Below are 20,521 nucleotides of genomic sequence, written 5' to 3' on the forward strand. Positions count from 1 at the left end.
CATCATCTCGTACCTTATTATTAGTCTTTTTTTGTACCTGGTTCTTATATACAACCACTGGTACTGATTTTTTTTTTTCTGTTCTTTTTATAGTTCCTTCTTTTTTGAGAATTTTCTAATTATTCAGTTTTCTGTATCTACTCATCCCTGTTGACACAGACAGAAAAATCAATTATATTTTGTAGGTAGGTATATACTTAATAGAAGAAACAGAGCAACTGTATACATCTGTGGAGGAATATTCATTCTTTGTGGTCAGATCTACACTTATCAGGGGACATAGGTACCATTAGCACACTGTGGTACTGAATAAATTTTTTTAAGAGTTGCAGTGTGAGTAGCTATTGAAAATTTCTCAGGTAGACCCAAAATATATATCCTTCTTATCTCTTTTTGCCCACCTATTTCGATCACTAGTTTAGGCATATACTCTTCTTTTGGAATCCAAAACATTGCATTTGGGCTGGTGATGGTCAAGGAGATAGATGAGTGAGAATGAATTAGAGTTACTGTATTGAGACTTTCTTGCAGTGTTTTATATGACCCAGAAGGCAGCAGAAGTATGTTTCTTTTTTGGTTATATCTATTTTCTCATGGATTCAGAATTTATTGAGTTCCAACTCTTTAACAGGATATTGTGCTAGATATTGAGGGTACAGAGATGAGTAAAACAAATCTCTGCTTTTAATGAGCAAATAGAAGAGGGGCTGACAAACACATACACAGATTAAGTACAGAATAAGACAGTTACTATTTCTCAGACTAGGGAGGGTCTACCCAAGGTGGTAGTGAGGCAATAGATGTTATAAAATAAACTTGATACATCTTGTTATCACTGCAGTTTTATACAGTGGCGTGTAATTTGATTCATTTAAATTTTATAGTATAGATGGATATTATCAAGTACAATGCAGAAAAGTCATTTGAGCTTCTGTTTCTGAGGACAGTTCCTTCTGGCTGTGTCCTAGACTATTTTTTTCTTCTAGGAGAGGATGGTATGGTACTGACAAGGGATATGATTAGGATGCTGAAGAAGGGAGAGGAGAATGTTCTGTTGGATTCAGGAATAACTTCTTGTATATTGACACACTCTTTCTCTGGCTTAACAATTTAGCTTGTTTTCCTTGTCATTTTATTTGCTCATTTTCTGACTACCATTTCTTTTCAAAAGCCATTTGCTAAAACCCCAAATGTCTTTCTTCTGCTTATCTGTCAATCCCTGTCTCTTGTCTTTAATAACTTTCTCATATCCTCTCCTTCATGACTTGCTTTATTTGAACTTGCAGGGTTTTTTTTTTTTGGCTGCACAGCACAGCTTGTGGGATATTAGTTCCCCAACTAGGGATTGAACCTGGGCCACGGCAGTGAAAGCACTGAGTCCTAACCACTGGACTGCCAGGGAATTCCCTGCAGGTTTTTTTAAAGGATTAAATCTTGTCATGTTGGCATGTGTTCTGGTAATATTAACTCATTTCCTTTTCCCCTAAGCAGCCTATAAATGTTCCCATGTTGGAGCTCTTAATCTATTGTATTTGCATATCTTCTTTATGCTTTTCCCTTGCAATAAAATGAAAAAAAAATTTAGTATATTATTTCTTTCATTGAAATTTCCATGTAGGAAGTTTCCTCTCAGATATGGAGCCTATCTTTTGGTAATATGGTACTCCTAGCCTTGTCATAGTTGCAGGAGCTGAAGATGTTGTTTCTGGAACACTGTGCAAGTCATTTGTTCTGTATGTAATATTTGAGTACCTGTTATATGCCAGGTGTTTAATCTTTGGGCCCCCGTACTGTGCCAAAGACCACTGCTACATTGATTCCCTATAATGTCCTTCTTTTTGCTTGTCTTGCAAGTAACAAATGTGAGATGAGAAAGTAGATGATAACTAGAACAGAGCAACCTGATGGATGTAGCGTTTTGTTTTGATAAGGTGGAGGGAAGTAGGTAGATATAAAAATCTGCTTCAGTTTATGAAGCTGAAGCAAATTTATAGTAATTTGGACACAGGATAAAAGAGGTACTGTCTTTTTAGGGATCATCTTATATGTAAATCACCCTTTTAATTTCTTAGAAGTAATTTTTTTTCCTGATTGTTAGGAGCAGTACATGTTTACTATAGAAACTTGTAGACACCTACAAAGAAAAAGTTTCCCATAATTATATTACCCAGTGGCACATACTGTTAACATTATGGTGAATGTCTTTTTCGGTTTATTTTAAATGTTCACATTTAAATGCTTTCAGTTTTTGTGTGGAATCTTTAGGATTTTCTATATAGAGTATCATGTCATCTGCATACAATGACAGTTTTACCACTTCCTTTACAATCTGGATACCTTTTATTTCTTTTTCTTGTCTGGTTGCTGTAGCTAAAACGATTAGAACTAATAAATGAATTGAGCAAGGTTCAGGATACAAGATCAATATACAGAAATCTGTTCCATTTCTTTACACTAACAATGAAATATAAGAGAAAGTGAAAAAAAAATCCCATTTAAAATCACATCAAAAAATTAAAATACCTAGGAATAAACCTAACCAAGGATATGAAAGACCTATATGCTGAAAATGATAAAACATTGATAAAGGAAATTGAAGATGATATAAAGAAATGGAAAGATATCCTCTGCTGTTGGGTTGGAAGAATTAATATCGTTAAAATAGCAATACTCCCCAAAGCAATCTACAGATTTAATGCAATCCCTATCAAATTACCCATGATATTTTTCACAGAGCTTGAACAAATAATCATAAAATTTATATGGAACCACAGAAGACCTAGACTTGCCAAAGCAATTCTGAGGAAAAACAGCAAAGCTGGAAGCATAACCCTCCTAGACTTTAGACAATACTACAAAGCTACAGGAATCAAAACATTGTGATATTGACACAAAAACAGACATATGGATCAATGGAACAGAATAGAGAGCCCAGAAATAAACCCACACAACGATGGTCAGTTACTCTTCGACAAAGGAGGCAAGAATATACAATGGAGAAAAGACAGTCTCTTCAGCAGGTGGTGTTGGGAAAGCTGGACAACTGCATGTAAATCCATGAAGTTAGAACACTCCCTTACAGCATACACAAAAATAAACTCAAAATGGCTTAAAGACTTAAATATAAGACATGACAACATAAAAATCCTAGAGGAGAACATAGGCAAAACATCCTGTGACATAAGTTGCAGTAATATTTTCTTAGTTCAGTCTCCCAAGGCAAAAGAAATAAAAGCAAAAATAAACAAATGGGACCTAATCAAACTTATATGCCTTTGCACAGCAAAGGAAACCGTAAACAAAACAAAGGACAACCTACAGACTGGGAGAAAATGTTTGCAAGTGATGCAGCTAACAAGGGCTTAATTTCTTAAATATACAGAGAGCTCTTGCAGCTCAATATCAAAAAAAACAAACAACCATTCAAAAAATGAGCAGAAAACCTAAATAGACATTTCTCCAAAGAAGACATACAGATGGCCAACAGGTCACCTGAAAAGATGCTCCACATCGCTAATTATTAGAGAAATGCAAATCAGAACTACAGTAAGGTATCACCTCACACTGGTCCGAATGGCCATCATCAAAAAGTCTACAAATAAATAAGTGCTGGAGAGGGTGTGAAGAAAAAGGAACCCTCCTACACTGTTGGTGGCAATGTAAATTGGTGCAGTCACTGTGGAAAACAGTTTGGAGGTTCCTTAAAAAACTAAAAATAGATTTACCATATGACCCTGCAATCCCACTCCTGGGCATATATCTGGAGAAAACTGTTAATTCAAAAAGGTTCATACACCCCAATGTTCATAGCAGCACTATTTACAATAGCCAAGGCATGGAAGCACCCTAAATGTCCATCAACAGATGGATGGATAAAGAAGATGTGGTATATATACAGTGGAATATTAGCCATTAAAAAGAGTGAAATATTGCCATTTGCAGCAACATGGATGGACCTAGGGATTATCATACAAAGGAAGTAAGTCAGGCAGAGAAGGACAAGTATTATATCACTTATTTGTGGAATCTAAAAAATAATACAAATCAACTAACTTACAAAACAGAAACAGACTGACAGACCTAGAAAACAAACTTATTACCAGAGGGGAGTGATAAATTAGGACTATGGGATTAATAGATATACATTACTATATATAAAATATATAAACAGTAAGGATTTGCCATATAGCACATGGAACTATATTCAATCCCTTGTAATAACCTATAATGGAAAAGAATCTGAAGCTGTTCATCTGATACTAACACAATATTGTAAATCAACTATAGTTTAATAAATAAAATTTAAAAGTTTTAAAAAATGTACACATACATAATTTTTTAAAACAAATGGAATTGTATCCACTGTGTTAGAGGTTATTTTTATTTAGTAACATAATTATATAGTGACTTTTTTCCTAATGTCGATTTGATATTTCTTTGGGGTTTAGTTGAATGACATTTTCAAAGTTTTTTGTTATAAGACAATACACAATTGTAAAAAACCAAACATTACAGAAATATATAATCTAAGAAGGCAAAAATTTCTCATAATCATATTTGTCCAGCTGGACCTATTAATAGTTATTAGATTATTTTTCATGGCGTATAGTTACATATTACAGTGTGATTTTTATTGGCTGTATACATTGCATTGGATTGATGTTTACAAATTTATGTAGTCAATTTCCTAGTGTTTTGGTTGCTTCTAATTTATTTTGCTATTTACAGATAACTTTGAATTGAACATCTTTCTACATATATATATCTGCTTATTTCCATAGGATAAATTCCTAGAAGTAAAATCACTACGTCAAAGAGGATACACAGCCTTAAGGTTTTCCATACAACTTGCCTTCTAGAAAGTGGCAGTTCCTGCAGCAGTACATGAAATTATTCATATCTATATGTACTCCTTAACTCTGACAGTTTTTTCTTTATTTTTCTATTCTGATTGATAAAAACTAATATATAATTTTAAATCAATTTTTCATCCTAATGAAAGTGATGATTTCCCATGCTTATTGACTAATTTTTGTCTTGCTAATTTTTCTGTACTTATTTTCTTTTCATTTGAATGAGCTCTTTTTGTATTGAGGATATCAGCACTCCAAGAATACAGATAGTCTGTTTGCTTAACTAAATTACAGGCGTTTGTTTTTCTTGGTGTTTTTATATACTGTTTAAATTGCATAAACTTAAAAGTTAGTATATCTTTTAAAATTTTATATCCAGTAGGCTTGTTATTTGAGTTTATTTTTAAATAATATTTTAAAATAACTTTTGTATACTATTATCTAATAAATGCCCTATGTATCTTCTTTATAATATAAAAGTATAAGCTGAAATAAATTTGATAACTGCTAGATAACTTATGTTGAAAGTGAGGAATAGAAAACTAATAGGCATTATTTTGTGACTAGTTTATTAATTTATCACTGATTTAATCAAGCTATTTTATTTTTTCTCTTGTTAATAGCTACAAGTGTATTCATCAGAGTTTGGAGGACAATAATAGATGTCCCAAGTGTAACTATGTTGTGGATAATATTGACCATCTGTATCCTAATTTCTTGGGTGAGTCTTTGGAATGATTTTTAATTTTTAAAAATACTTAGTTCCCAGAAGGGTGTGTTAGCACTAATTTATTTAGAGAACGTAGCTTAGAGGTAAGCAATCTCTCTCTCCTACTCACCAGGGTGCTTTTCCCAATCTTCCCCGGGTTGTGACATTGATTCTATACCATATGTACCATATCATTATATTTAAGTTTCATTAAAAAAAAATTGGTACAACTCTTAGATTCTTACATTGATGGCTGGACAGAATGTGAGGCTAAAGGAGAATGCCAGAGTTCCAGATACCTGTCTCTATATCATGTTGTGTGTTCCTGTTGTTTCTACTTCTGGGGCAGAAGTGAGAAGCAATGGAGGAAAAGGTTAATGGAGAGGCGGAAGGGAGATAAAACTTGTATATGAGGACTCCTGGATGGGGGAAGAGAGTCTGTGACCTGGGGAGGCAATTGGAAAGTAAAACTGGGGAAAGAAAGACATGGATATGGAACTTTTGAGGGAGGAATGGTGACTGGAGAGGAGAGACACAAATAGGGAACGCTTAAGGTAAATGGTAAGTGATTGGGAATAGTATCTAGTCAGAGACCAATTATGAAAAATCTAAAAATTCTACATGTTGAAAAGCCTAAGATATTGCGGAAAATCTTTAGTTTGAGCTTTTGGGAATGAAGATTAATTTTCCAAACATTAATTTTCAGTTATGGGTAGGCATGAAGTAGGGCACTATTGGGTATGTATATCAGAAAGGATAATTCTTCGTTCTAAAGAGTAACACATTCAGAGTTAAGGATGTGATGTCTACTTGTGTATTAGATTCTGACTTGCCAGTGCTTTGGTTGCAGTTTGATTTGTTTGGTGGTTTATAATACATCATGAATTGGAACCTTTTCAGCCATGGCTTTCCTTTTTTTATCTCTGCTCTAAAATTACATTGGCTTCAATCCTTTTTTCTCTTTCACTCTTCAGTACAATCCAATATCTTTTCATAAAGGAAAATCATCGGATGATTGCATAGCAGAAAGGAACCCTGAAGGAAATATTTTGAAGATTTTCTGTTGGAATACCAAGTTCTTCTAGGTAGATAAAGTCTTGTGGCAAACTAGGAGAATGAACTTAGGAAAAGAAGAAACACTGAGTGGTATGATACTCTGTGGGACTGGACTTCATGAGCTAAGTTAGGTGAAATGGAAACCGAAGTCCCACAAAGCAGAACCCTTTGTCCATGAACTCACAAACATGGATTGATGCTGCTTTGTGCATCTAGAATCACTTTTCTATGAGTTGTCATAACTTTCAAAAATTACTTCTTCTTTTGGAATGGTTAAATACAGAAAGGAATCCAATGGTCTGAAGATTCTGGTATTGATATTTACCAAATTTAATGAGTCCAAATTCTGTTATGTGAATTTCTAAATAGTGAGAGAGAGAGAGAGAGAGAGAGAGAACACCATTATACTGATATGGAAGGAATATGAAAATACAGCGCTAAGATGTAAAGTAATTTCATACTTTATATATTCTCAAATGTATATATTCAGTGAATAGTGAAGTCATAATTACTGATTTCCTAAGCTAGAAATTATCTTGGCAATGATACAGTTTTTTTTCTTTTTTTAAAAAAGTATTTATTTATTTATTTATTTGGCTGCGCCGGATCTTAGCTGTGGCACGAGGGATCCTCACTGCCACACACAGGACCTTTGTTGGCGACATGTGGCCTCTTAGTTGCGGCATGCGGTATCTAGTTCCCTGACCAGGGATTGAACCCGGGCCCCCTGCATTGGGAGCGCAGAGTCTTAACTGCTGGACCACCAGAGAAGTGTTTTTAACCTTCTCTTCATATGGATAAAAATTTTTGGTTTTGGGTAATTGGAGTGTGTTTTATGCCTGTATTTGAAGTCTTTTAATTATAGTGCAGCTTCCAGTGTGATTATTTATGTCAGCCATAGAAATAACATTTCATCCTGATATATCTATTTCTGTTTTACTGTCCATCACCCTTTCCAGTCTTTACTTTTGTACAGATGGTCAAGATGGTCTAATCCTTCAGTTTCCGTGCACTCAGGATGCTACTGAGATCTGTTTCTGAAAGTGGAACATCATTTGTTTTTTTCTGTACTGAAAAAACTATTCCCATTGCTTTAGTCTGAGATTACATGATTTGTATAGTGCCTGTAGTTCTTGGTTGGATTAAAAAGACCTTGAGCCTTTTAAAAGTAATTTCAGATTTCCTCTTGAGCATGGTAAAATAAGTATAAGTTCTATGATTCTGAAGTGTTCTTGGTAGACTTGCACCTTTTTTATTGCTAGGTTAGGACCCTTCACTTTTAATGCTTTACGTTTACCTTAGTCATGGATAGAGGGCTGGGCTACCCATTTTCTGTAGCAGTGGTCTTCAAACCTTTTTGCTTGGGTGACCCATATAAAAATTCTGAAAAATGATGTACTTCTTCCCACATTGATGCCACATTTTAAATGAGCATCCACATTTTTTCTTTATAAGTTTAAGTGTTTGTAAAGGATATAATTTTAGGAGTGTTGTAAATATGGTTATTTAAAAATAAGCTTTTATCTCTTTTTAAAATGTATCCAGTAGAATCTGAATAGTATAGTGATTTGATACTTATCATTGATTCAAAAATAAATGCTTTTCTTTAACAATGGGAAATTTCATTCTTTGTCTCTTTGAACTTATACTTAAATTGCATATTGCTCACATAATTTTATCCTTATATAATATATTTTCATGCTTGAAATTCTTATTGCTTTATCTGTCATACTTTTCTGTAACAGAAAATAGAACTTATAGGCCTTGAAGTTTCTTTTGAACATAATTTTCTATTAAGTATTTTAAAAATCTTAAATGTTTTATCTGAGTTGTTATTGTAATTATTAGACATGCAATTGATCAAATAAATATTTATAAATTTTATAAAGTATTAGACATAAAAATTTATTGAAAATCGGCTGCTTAATGTGTGATGGTGTCCTTCTCAATTAGTTCCATTGCCATTTATGGTTATTACTAGAACAAGGATTCAGTTTCATTTGTATTCTTTTTATTTATTTAGGATCATCGCAGCTTTTTAAAAAATTGAGATATAACTGACATATAATATTGTGTAAGTTTAAGATTTTTCCTTTTTATTTTTGAAAGGGTAAGTCATGAGAAACTTTGCTTACGTAAATAATTTGATGGGGATTGAAGGAACTTTGTTCCTGCTACGTCAGTTAGTTCTTTGATCTCCTTCTGAATTATGTGCTTCAATAAAAGCACTTAGTTAGTCAAAAAAAAAATTTTTAATACCCTATTAACAAGTCTACTCCTTTCTTCAATTTTAATGAAAGCAAAGAATTGGAAGCCAAACACTCAAGTAGGATTAGGTTTTCTGGTCATTAGAGTCATGCGCTTTTTTGTCAAGACAGATATTTTGATTTTTCCTTTCATGCCCTAAGCACTACAGTACAGTCCCTCGTTTTTCGTCTTCCTCTACCTACCCCCGCTCCAAAAAAAAAAGAAGGCACACTCTCACTCTTCACCTTTCTATCGCCTTGGTCTTGAGAACTCTCTTTCTCTCCTGATCCTGGAAGGCTCATGTGGGGTGAGGGGATGTCTCTCCTCCCACCTCTGCAGTTGCTGTCCTACACTCCTGCCAAGGCTTAGCTCTCCCAGTCCCTCAGTGATGCATGATCTCTCCAGCTACCAACCCCTGCCCCCCACCCCCCAGCAATCTCTTTTCTAACGTTCTCTCTGTATAAAATTTGTAAATTGAATAGTTTTATCTCTCTAATGAATGACCCTCTTATTCTTTAATGTAAAAGGCAACATACATGCAAAATTTAAAATCCTTGTTTAAAAAAATGTAGGCAGCTCACATAACGTCTTTACTACTGCCAAGTGCTTTCCCAGGTGCTTTATGTATGTTAACTCATTGAATTCTCAGTCCTACGACATAGGTAATTGTTGTCATCCTCATTCCTCCAGCGAGGAAACTAAAGCACAGAGAAGTCAAGTAACTTGTGTGAAGTTATACAGCCAGTAAGTGGCGGAATTGGGATTTGGTCCTAAGCAGTCTGGCTTGAGTATGTGCTTTTACTATACTATCCTGCCTCTGAAAAGACAATTGCTAGAATGAAAGCTTTAGCAGTAGAAAGGCATTATTTGTTCTTAGTACTATGGCTATTATAAGGATCCAGAGAATTATAATTATGGATATAGAATATTCACGTTCAGTGGTATATGAGATTTCTTGGTAAAATCCAATGTGGTGCACATATTTAAGTATTACAATTATTTAAGTTACAATTTTTATTTAAAAAGCTAATTCTATAACTGAAACATTAAATTCTTATTCACATACTCCTCTTTATTCCCACTACGTTATTTCAAGTTCTCTCCTTTATCTTCCCTGGATTATAATAATAACTGCTTGTGAGATAACAGGCTCTTCAGAATCAGGCTCTGATCTGTCTACAGTTCCAGCCTTAGTTCTTAGCCCCTGTTAATCGTTGACAAAATCACTCTGACCCTGTGTTTCAGCTATATTGATTTTAAATCATCTTATCTCCTGCTGTTTTATGACTTTACCCCCTCCACACACACACCCTTTTTTTGGCGGCGGAATCTTAGTTCCCCGACCAGGGATTGAACCCAGGCCCATGGCAGTGAAAGCGCTGAGTCTTAACCATTGGGCCGCCAGGGAATTCCCCCTACACACCCTTAATGTGAGTTCTTTTCCACTTCCCTTCCTGTTTAGTAAGTCCCTGTGTGCCTGTTATGGCCCAGTTCTAATGTCACCTTCTGTGTGAAGCCTGCTTGTTAATATTTTAATTGATCCTTGTCCTTTGTTCTTTTTAAATCTATTTCAATGATAGTACTGATTATCATATTATAACTGCTGCATCACATATATTTGTCTTCCTACTCTGAGTTTCTTGAGTCTTGGATTAAGTCTTAGTTAGGTTGAGTCTTACTTATCTTTAAAGCTTGGCTCCTAGTGTGGCCCTGGAACCTCTCTGATTTGTTCGAAAATATTTGTAGTAGATTGTGGTATAGTGGGAAGTATTAGATAGTTGGGTTTGTTTCCCAGCTCTGTCTTGTATTGTATGTCACCATGAGTAACTTCCTTATGCTCTTTCTAATATTTCCTCATCTCTAAAATGTGAAGAGTAACCCACAGGATAATGTCTATAAATTAAAGGCTAATAAGGTGACAAGCTTAGTGCTAGTTGTCCTTTTCTTTATCAGTTTATTTTTTTTATCAGTTGGGTGTTAAAAACAAAATAATCCAATTAAAAGTGGCTTGAACATTAAGGAAAATGTATTGATTTATACAGAAAGAATTTTTAGAATTAGTTAAGTTGGTATCTTAGTGATATTATCAAGTTCTTTCCATCTTTCTGACCTTCCGTCTCCAGCAGATGTGTTGGTCCTTTGGCTAGCTCCCCTCAAGATTGCAAGATGGCTTTAAGCAGTTCCAGATATCATCCCTTAATGAAGGGAGAAAAATAACTTGTTTTTCTTCTATCCTTCTCTTCTGAAAGACAGCATACCTTTCGTTGGTCAAAACTAGGTCACATAGTTTACCCTCCATCAATTGCTGGCAAGAGTATATGACTAGATTGGCTTAGGTTAGTCAAGATTCATACCATGGGGCCAGTGAGGGAGGGATCTAGCCTCTCTGAAAGTATGTGACAGTTGGCATTCTGACATTTGGAAAAAAATCATATTCTTATTTTTAAAAAAGGTTAGAATGGTTTATGGATAGGTAACTGACAGTGTTTGCCATGATATTTATAGAAAAGTCATAAACAAAAAGAACAACAAATAAAAATCTTTAGTGCCTACCTCATAGAATTGGCCAGTTACCCTGTAGAGCATGGGAGTCTCATACGGTGAAGACTTGTCTTTCTCCAAGTGCTGATAGTGTCATCATTGAGACACGTAAGAGAAAGTACATATTCTGAAGAATTCTCCTCTTGTAGTAATGGTAGTGGTAATAATAGTAGTAGTTGTAATAGTAGTAGCTGCAGCAAAACGGTTTCTAATTTGAAATAAAATAAAAACTTAGCATTTTCTGCTTAGCATTATTTAAGGTTTGGGACTTTTTAAAGTTAAATAGAATCCATCTAAATAGAACAATTGGACGATACATTTAATAAAAATATAGATTATGTGTGCTTTTTGTTTTGTTTCTGTTTTCAGTGAATGAGCTCATTCTCAAACAGAAGCAAAGATTTGAGGAAAAGAGGTTCAAATTGGACCACTCAGTGAGTAGCACCGTATGTTTCAACTCTTATTACTATTTTTAATTATTACTATTTTTAATAAATCTCAATTTGCTGTTTTTATGGTTTAATATTAATTAGGTATTATTGATTTTTCTTAAAGGAGATTTAAGATTCTATTCAATAAAGAACTTCCTTACTTGCATTGCCTAAAATTTACTCTTATCTTTTGAAAGGTCTGGTGGGATTACATTGAGTCAGAGTTTGCTTGTAATACATGACATTTGAAGAATTATATGGCAGGGTGAAACTATGGGTGGTAATTTGAAAAAAAAGACTCTCAGTTTAAGAGGATTAGCCCAAGTTATTGAAGCAAATGAGCTTAAATTAATACCTTACCAAATACAAAGTTGAAAATATGGTTAGACAAGTAATTAAAATCCAGGCACTTATTTTGAAGAGAATTATACCTTTAGAGATGCTGACTTAACATGTCTTAAATATGCCTTTCATATCCATTGTTTAAATTTATTTAAGGGAGAAATAGTGATTAAATTATAATTAGAAGGCATTGGGGACAGAAGGCATTAGCTGGGAAGGAATAGGTTGGAATGTTATAGTTTATTTTTGATATGTTATCTAATAAACATATTAGGAAGTAGCAAACATTTATTTTTGACTCTCTAAAACAATTGTCTTAGGAAGTCGTGTTTCTTCTTTTCTTTGTTTTTAGAATGGCCACAGGTGGCAAATATTTCAGGATTTGTTGGGAACTGACCAAGATAATCTTGATTTGGCCAATGTCAACCTCATGTTGGAGTTACTAGTGCAGAAGAAGAAACAACTGGAAGCAGTAAGTGGCCCCTGAACTTTAAAAAATTTTGTTTTAAATGGTGCTCTTTCAGTTGCATTGAAAAAGATCTAGAAATGTTTAAAAATATAGGGTAGTGTTACTCAGTCCATCCAGTTTTATTCAACAAGAAACATCTGCAAGCTACTACTTCTAACAGGTTCCCCTTTTTCAATTCAAAGAAAGAACAAATTCCTTATAATACAACTTACTTGCAATGGCCAGTTTATATTAACAAAAGCTGAATGTTAAGATCATGAGAAAGTACAGTTTCATTTTAATAGGGAACAATTATATTGGTTATTTTTTCTTCTAGTGAATCTTCCCCTCTTCACATATGGGATTTGGAGGAGAAAACAGTGATTATTTCTATCTACATAAAATCCTTCCAGCAGGTGTCGATTGGCAGTAGCAGCAGTCTGTGGCTTAACTAAGGGCATTTAGAAAGATGGGAACTGGAACGAAATTATATCCTGTTTCATGTAATGGAATCTAAATAAATGAAAAATTGCATTTATTTCTGGTAAATAAATGTAAACAATATAAAATGGGAATTTGCATGTGTTCGGTAGGAATTGAGTATGCTTCATTATAAAGAATATATACCTTAGCACAAGCAAATACCCACCCTGACACCTAGCTTAAACAAAAAGGGGATATAAATTGACAGAATAAGGGACTGAGTAGCTCACACACATAAAAAGGAAGAGCTTAACAACCAAATGTCGGGAAGATTGGAACCATCACTTCTCTGGAGACTATATGGAAATGAAATCAGACACTTGAATGTTGTTGGGAGTTTTTCTTTTTTACTTTTCATGACTGTTTCTTTAGGACAGGTCTGATTTTCTTTTCTCAGATTTTTATTACATGGTGGATAATGTGGTCACCTGTACTTCCTCATTTATATTTACATTTTTTGATCAAAGAAGAAAAAGAGCTTTGTAGCTTGATTTTTAAAAATTCTGTGGATAGATTCTGATTAACATAGCTTGGATCTGGATACCACTTAATAGAATGGGAATCTCTTAGTAGGAGAAAGGAGTAGGTGAGGCTGAGCTGACCAAAATGAGTCTCCCATGCTGTGTCTTTTTTGTGGTGGGAATTTCTCCTGTGTTTTTGGAGGGGGGCGTGGGGGGGACTTTATCTTTCATTTATTTTTTTCTTTCAGTTTTGTTGAGATGTAATTGAGGTATAGCACTGTGTAAGTTTAAGGTATACAACATAATGACTTGATGCATATATTGTAAAAGTTTACCACAGTAAATTTAGTAAACATATATCATCTCATATAGATACAAGAAAAAAGAGGAAGAAAAAGTTTTTTTCCTTGTGATGAGAACTTTTAGGATTTACTCTCTTAGCAACTTTCAAATATACCTTCCAGTAGTGTTAACTATAGTCATCATGTTGTATGTCATATCCTCAGTACTTATTTATCTTAAAACTGGAAGTTTGTGCTTTTTAACCTTCATTCAATTCCCGCATCACCTGCTCCTAGTAACCACAAATCTGATCTTTTTCTGTGAGCTTGTTGTTTTTAGTTTTTTTGTTTTCTTCTTTTAAGATTCCACATGTAAGTGAGATCATACAGTGCTTGTCTCTCTTTCTGACTTATTTCATTTATACTGCTCATAAAGTCCATCCATGTTGTCGCAAGTGGCAGGATTTCCTTCATTTTTATGGCTGTATAGTATTCCATTGTATATATACCACATCTTTATCCAATCATGCATTGATGGACACTTAGTTTATTAGCATATCTTGGCAATTATAAATAATGCTGCATGAACATGAGGGTGCAGATATTTCTATGACATAGCAATTTAATTTCCTTTGGATATATACCCAGAAATGGGATTGTTGGATCATATGGTAGTTTTATTTTTAATTTTTTTAGGAACCTCCATACTATTTTCCATAGTGGCTATACCAACTTACATTCCCACCAGCAGTGCACAAGGGTTTCCTTTTCTCCACATCCTCACCAGCATTTGTTCTTTCTTGTCTTTTTATGGTGGCCATTGTGACCTGTGTGAGGTGATGTCTCCTTGTGGTTTCGATTTGTATTTCCCTAATGATTTGTGAGGTTGAACACCTTTTCATGTACCTGTTGATAATTTGAATATCTTATTTGGAAAATCCTTTGCCCATTTTTAAATTGGATTATTTGGGGGTTTTTTTGCTATTGAATTATATGAATTCTATATATACAGTATTTTGGATATTAACCTCTTATCAGATATATGATCTGCAAATATTTTCTCCCATTCTGTTGGTCGCATTTTCATTTTGTTGATCATTTCTTTGGTTGTGCAGAAGCTTGTAAGTTTGATATAGTGATACTTGTTTATTTTTGATTTTTTTTGCTTTTGCTTTGGGTGTCATATCCCAAAAATTGTTGCCAAGACTCTCCTATGATTTTAAACATAGTTTTCTATTAGCATCTACTGTGTGCAAGATGTTGTGTTAAGGGTAGTGGAAAAGACGGGATTCTGCTATGTGTGTGTGTGTGTTGGGGGGGATAGGGTGGAGTAGCTGAGGAGATAAACTAAAGTAAATATTTTCACATAGTGATAAGTGATATAAAGATACTTCTCTATGATAGACTGAACAAACATATGTAGTTATCTTACTCCCTTAATGCTATTAAAATGACAGTAGAGAGGAGCTTCAAGATGGTGGAAGAGTAAGATGTGGAGATCACCTTCCTCCCCACAAATACATCAGAAATACATCTACATGTGGAACAACTCCTACAGAACACCGACTGAACGCTGGCAGAATACCTCAGACCTCCCAAAAGGCAAAAAACTCCCCACATACCTGGGCAGGGCAAAAGAAAAAAGAAGAGACAGAGACAAAAGAATAGGGACGGGACCTGCACCAGTGGGAGGGAGCTGTGAAGGAGGAAAGGTTTCCACATACTAGGAAGCCCCTTCGCGGGCGGAGACTGTGGGTGGTAGAGGATGGAAGCTTCGGAGCCACAGAGGAGAGCACAGCAACAGGGGTGCGGAGGGCAAATCAGAGAGATTCCTGCACAGAGGATCGGTGCCAACCAGCACTCACCAGCCCGAGAGGCTTGTCTGCTCACCCGCCAGGACGGGTGGGAGTTGGGAGCTGAGGCTCCGGCTTCAGTCGGATCCAAGGGAGAGGACTGGTGTTGGCTGCGTGAACGCAGCCTGAAGGGGTCTAGTGTGCCACAGCTAGCCGGGAGAGAGTCCGGGAAAAGGTCTGGAACTGCCTAAGAGGCAAGAGACTTTTTCTTGCCTCTTGGTTTCCTGGTACGCGAGGAGAGGGGATTAAGAGCGCCACTTAAACGAGCTCCAGAGACATGTGCGAGCTGCGGCTATCAGTGCAGACACCAGAGACGGGCATGAGATGCTAAGGCTGCTGATGCAGCCCCCAAGAAGCCTGTGTGCAATGCAGCACAGGTCACTATCCACACCTCCCCTTGTGGGGGCCTGTGCAGCCTGCCACTGCCAGGGTCCTGTGATCAAGGGACAGCTTCCCTGGGAGAACACACGGCGCGCCTCACGCTGGTGCAACATCATGCTGGCCTCTGCCGCCGCAGGCTCGCCCCGCATTCCATACCCCTCCTTCCCCCCGGCCTGAGTGAGCCAGAGCCCCCGAATCAGCTGCTCCTTTAACCCCATCCTGTCTGAGCGGGGAACAGATACTCTCAGGTGACCTACACGCAGAGGCGGCGCCAAATCCAAAGCTGAACCCCAGGTGCTGTGCAAACAAAGAAGAGAAAGGGAAATTTCTCCCAGCAGCCTCAGGAGCAGTGGATTAAATCTCCACAATCAACTTGATGTACCCTGCATTTGTGGAATACCTGAATAGACAATGAATCATCCCAAACTGAGGAGGTGGACTTTGGGAGCAACTATATATATATATATATATTTTTTTGTGAGTGTGTATGTGTATGCTTCTGTGTGTGATTTTGTCTGTATAGCTTTGCTTTTACCATTTGTCCTAAGGTTCTGTCTGTCCGTTTTTTTTTTTTTAAGTATAGTTTTTAGCGCTTGTTATCATTGGTGGATTTGTTTTTTGGTTTGGTTGATCTCTTCCTTCTTTCTTTCTTTTTTTTTATTACTTGTTAAATTTTTTTGATAATTATTTTTTATTTTAAGAACTATTTTATTTCATTTTATTTTGTTTTATTTCATTTCATTTCATCGTCTTTCTTTCTTTTTTTCTCCCTTTTAATCTGAGCTGTGTGGGTGACAGGATCTTGGTGCTCCAGCCAGGCGTCAGGGCTGTGCCTCTGAGGTGGGAGAGCCAAGTTTAAGACATTGGTCCACCAGAGACCTCCTAGCTCCATGTAATATCAAACAGCAAAAATCTCCGAGAGATCTCAATCTCAACGTCAAGACCCAGCTCCACTCAACAACCAGCAAGATACAGTGCTGCACACCCTATGTCAAACAACTAGCAAGACAGGAACACAGCCACACCCATTAGCAGAGAGGCTGCCGAAAATCATAATGTCACAGACACCCCAAAATACACCACCGGACGTGGACCTGCCCACCAGAAAGACAAGATCCAGCCTCATCCTCCAGAACACAGGCACTAGTCCCCTCCACCAGGAAGCCTACACAACCCACTGAACCAACCTTAGGCACTGGCAGCAGACACCAAAAACAATGGGAACTATGAACCTGCAGCCTGTGAAAAGGAGACCACAAACACAGTAAGTTAAGCAAAATGAGAAGACAGAGAAACACACAGCAGATGAAGGAGCAAGGTAAAAACCCACGAGACCTAACAAATGAAGAGGAAATAAGCAGTCTACCTGAAAAAGAATTCAGAATAATGATAGTAAAGATGATCCAAAATCTTGGAAATAGAATGGAGGAAATACAAGAAACGTTTAACAAGGACCTAGAAGAACTAAAGAGCAAACAAACAATGATGAACAACACAATGAATGAAATTAAAAATTCTCTAGAAGGAATCAATAGCAGAATAACTGAGGAAGAAGAATGGATAAGTGACCTTGAAGATAAAATAGTGGAAGTAACTACTGCTGAGCAGAATAAAGAAAAAAGAATGAAAAGAATTGAGGACAGTCTCAGAGACCTCTGGGATAACATTAAATGCACCAACAATTGAATTATAGGGGTCCCAGAAGAAGAGAAAAAGAAAGGGACTGAGAAAATATTTGAAGAGATTAGAGTTGAAAACTTCCCTAATATGGGAAAGGAAATAGTTAATCAAGTCGAGGAAGCACAGAGAGTCCCATACAGGATAAATCCAAGGAGAAACACGCCAAGGCACATATTAATCAAACTATCAAAAATTAAATACAAAGAAAAAATATTAAAAGCAGCAAGGGAAAAACAACAAATAATATACAAGGGAATCCTCATAAGGTTAACAGCTGATGTTTCAGCAGACACTCTGCAAGCCAGAAGGGAGTGGCAGGAGATATCTAAAGTGATGAAACGGAAAAACCTACAACCAAGATTACTCTACCCAGCAAGGATCTCATTCATTTGATGGAGAAATTAAAACCTTTACAGACAAGGAAAAGCTAAGAAACTTCAGTACCACCAAACCAGCTTTACAACAAATGCTAAAGGAACTTCTCTAGGCAGGAAACACAAGGGAAGGGAAAGACCTACAATAACAAACCCAAAACAATTAAGAACATGGTAATAGGAACATACATATTAATAATTACCTTAAATGTAAATGGATTAAATGCTCTAACCAAAAGACATAGACTGGCTGAATGGATACAAAAACAAGACCTGTATATATGCTGTCTACAAGAGACCCACTTCAGACCTAGGGACACATACAGACTGAAAGTGAGGGGATGGATAAAGATATTCCATGTAAACGCAAATCAAAAGAAAGCTGGAGTAGCAAATCTCATAACATACAAAATAGACTTTAAAACAAAGAGTATTCCAACAGATAAAGAAGGATACTACATAATGATCAAGGGATCAATCCAAGAAGAAGATAGAACAACTGTAAATATTTATGCACCCAACATAGGAGCACCTCAATACATAAGGCAAATGCTAACAGCCATAAAAGGAGAAATCAACAGTAACACAATCATAGTACGGGACTTTAACACCCCACTTTCACCAATGGACAGATGATCCAAAATGAAAGTAAACAAGGAAACACAAGCTTTAAATGATACATTAAACAAGATGGACTTAATTGAAATTTATAGGACATTCCATCCAAAAACAACAGAATACACTTTCTTCTCAAGTGCTCATGGAACATTCTCCAGTATAGATCATATCTTTGGTCACAAATCAAGCCTTGGTAAATGTAAGAAAATTGAAGTCGTATCCAGTATCTTTTCTGACGACAACGCTATGAGACTAGATATCAATTACAGGAAAAAAATCTGTAAAAAGTGAAAATACATGGAGGCTAAACAATCCACTACTTAATAACCAAGAGATCACGGAAGAAATCAAAGAGGAAATCAAAAAATACCTAGAAACAAATGACAATGAAACCACGACGACCCAAAACCTACGGGAGGCAGCAAAAGCAGTTCTAAGAGGGAAGTTTATAGCAATACAATCCTACCTTAAGAAAAAAGAAACATCTCAAATAAACAACCTAACCTTATAGCTAAAGAAATTAGAGAAAGAACAGAAAAGCCCCAAAGTTAGCAGAAGAAAAAAATCATAAAGATCAGATCAGAAAAAAATGAAAAAGAAATGAAAAAAACGATAGCAAAGATCAATAAAACTAAGAGCTGGTTCTTTGAGAATATAAACAAAATTGATAAACCATTAGCCAAACTCATCAAGAAAAAAAGGGAGAAGACTCACATCAGTAGAATTAGAAATGAAAACGAGGAAGTAACAACTGACACTGCAGAAATACAAAGGATCATTAGAGATTACTACAAGCAACTATATGCCAATAAAATGGACATCCTGGAAGAAATGGGCAAATTCTTAGAAATGCACAACCTTCCGAGACTGAACCAGGAAGAAATAGAAAATATGAACAAACCAGTCATAAACACTGAAATTGAAACTGTGATTAAAAATCTTCCTACAAACAAAAGCCCAGGACCAGATGGCTTCACAGGTGAATTCTATCAAACATTTAGAGAAGAGCTAACACCTATCCTTCTCAAATTCTTCCAAAATATAGCAGAGGGAGAAACACTCTCAAACTCATTCTACGAGGCCACCATTGCCCTGATACCAAAACCAGACAAAGATGTCACAAAGAAAGAAAAGTACAGGCCAATATCACTGTTGAAAATAGATGCAGAAATCCTCAACAAAATACTAGCAAACAGAATCCAACAGCACATTAAAAGGATCATACATTATGATCAAGTGGGGTTTATCCCAGGAATGCAAGGATTCTTCAGTATACACAAATCAATCAGTGTGATACACTATATTAACAAATTGAAGGAGAAAAAATATATGATCATCTCAATAGATGCAGAGAAAGGTTTTGACAAAATTCAACACCCATTTATGACAAAAACCCTCTGGAAAGTGGGCATAGAGGGGACTTACCTCAACATAATAAAGGCCATATATGACAATCCCACAGCCAACATCGTCCTCAATGGTGAAAAACTGAAACCATTTCCACTAAGATCAGGAACAAGACAAGGTTGCCCAGTCTCAGCACTATTAATTAACATAGTTTTGGAAGTCTTAGCCACAGCAATCAGGGAAGAAAAAGAAAGAAAAGGAATCCAAGTCAGAAAAGAAGAAGTAAAGCTGTCACTGTTTGCAGATGACATGACACTATACATAGAGAATCCTAAAGATGCTACCAGAAAACTACTGGAGCTAGTGAATGAATTTGGTAAAGTTACGGGATACAAAATTAATGCACAGAAATCTCT

General features: G+C 35.9%; 1 protein-coding gene across 5 annotated transcripts in view; it reads left to right on the forward strand.

The window, feature by feature from the left end:
* COP1 (COP1 E3 ubiquitin ligase) overlaps positions 1-20,521 on the forward strand; it is a 271,776-nt gene that overhangs the window by 38,975 nt on the left and 212,280 nt on the right. For 4 of the 5 annotated variants that reach the window (XM_082437791.1, XM_082437795.1, XM_082437794.1 and 1 more), the window contains exons 3-5: positions 5,477-5,574; positions 11,776-11,852; positions 12,532-12,651. In XM_082437791.1, the coding sequence (XP_082293917.1) occupies positions 5,477-5,574; positions 11,776-11,852; positions 12,532-12,651 (295 nt within the window). The remainder of the gene's footprint in view (positions 1-5,476; positions 5,575-11,775; positions 11,853-12,531; positions 12,652-20,521) is intronic. The other variant, XM_082437792.1, reaches the window with a different exon arrangement.

The sequence above is a fragment of the Balaenoptera physalus genome (genome assembly GCF_965194825.1).
Source record: "Balaenoptera physalus genome assembly, chromosome: 1".
NCBI classification, from domain to species: domain Eukaryota; kingdom Metazoa; phylum Chordata; class Mammalia; order Artiodactyla; family Balaenopteridae; genus Balaenoptera; species Balaenoptera physalus.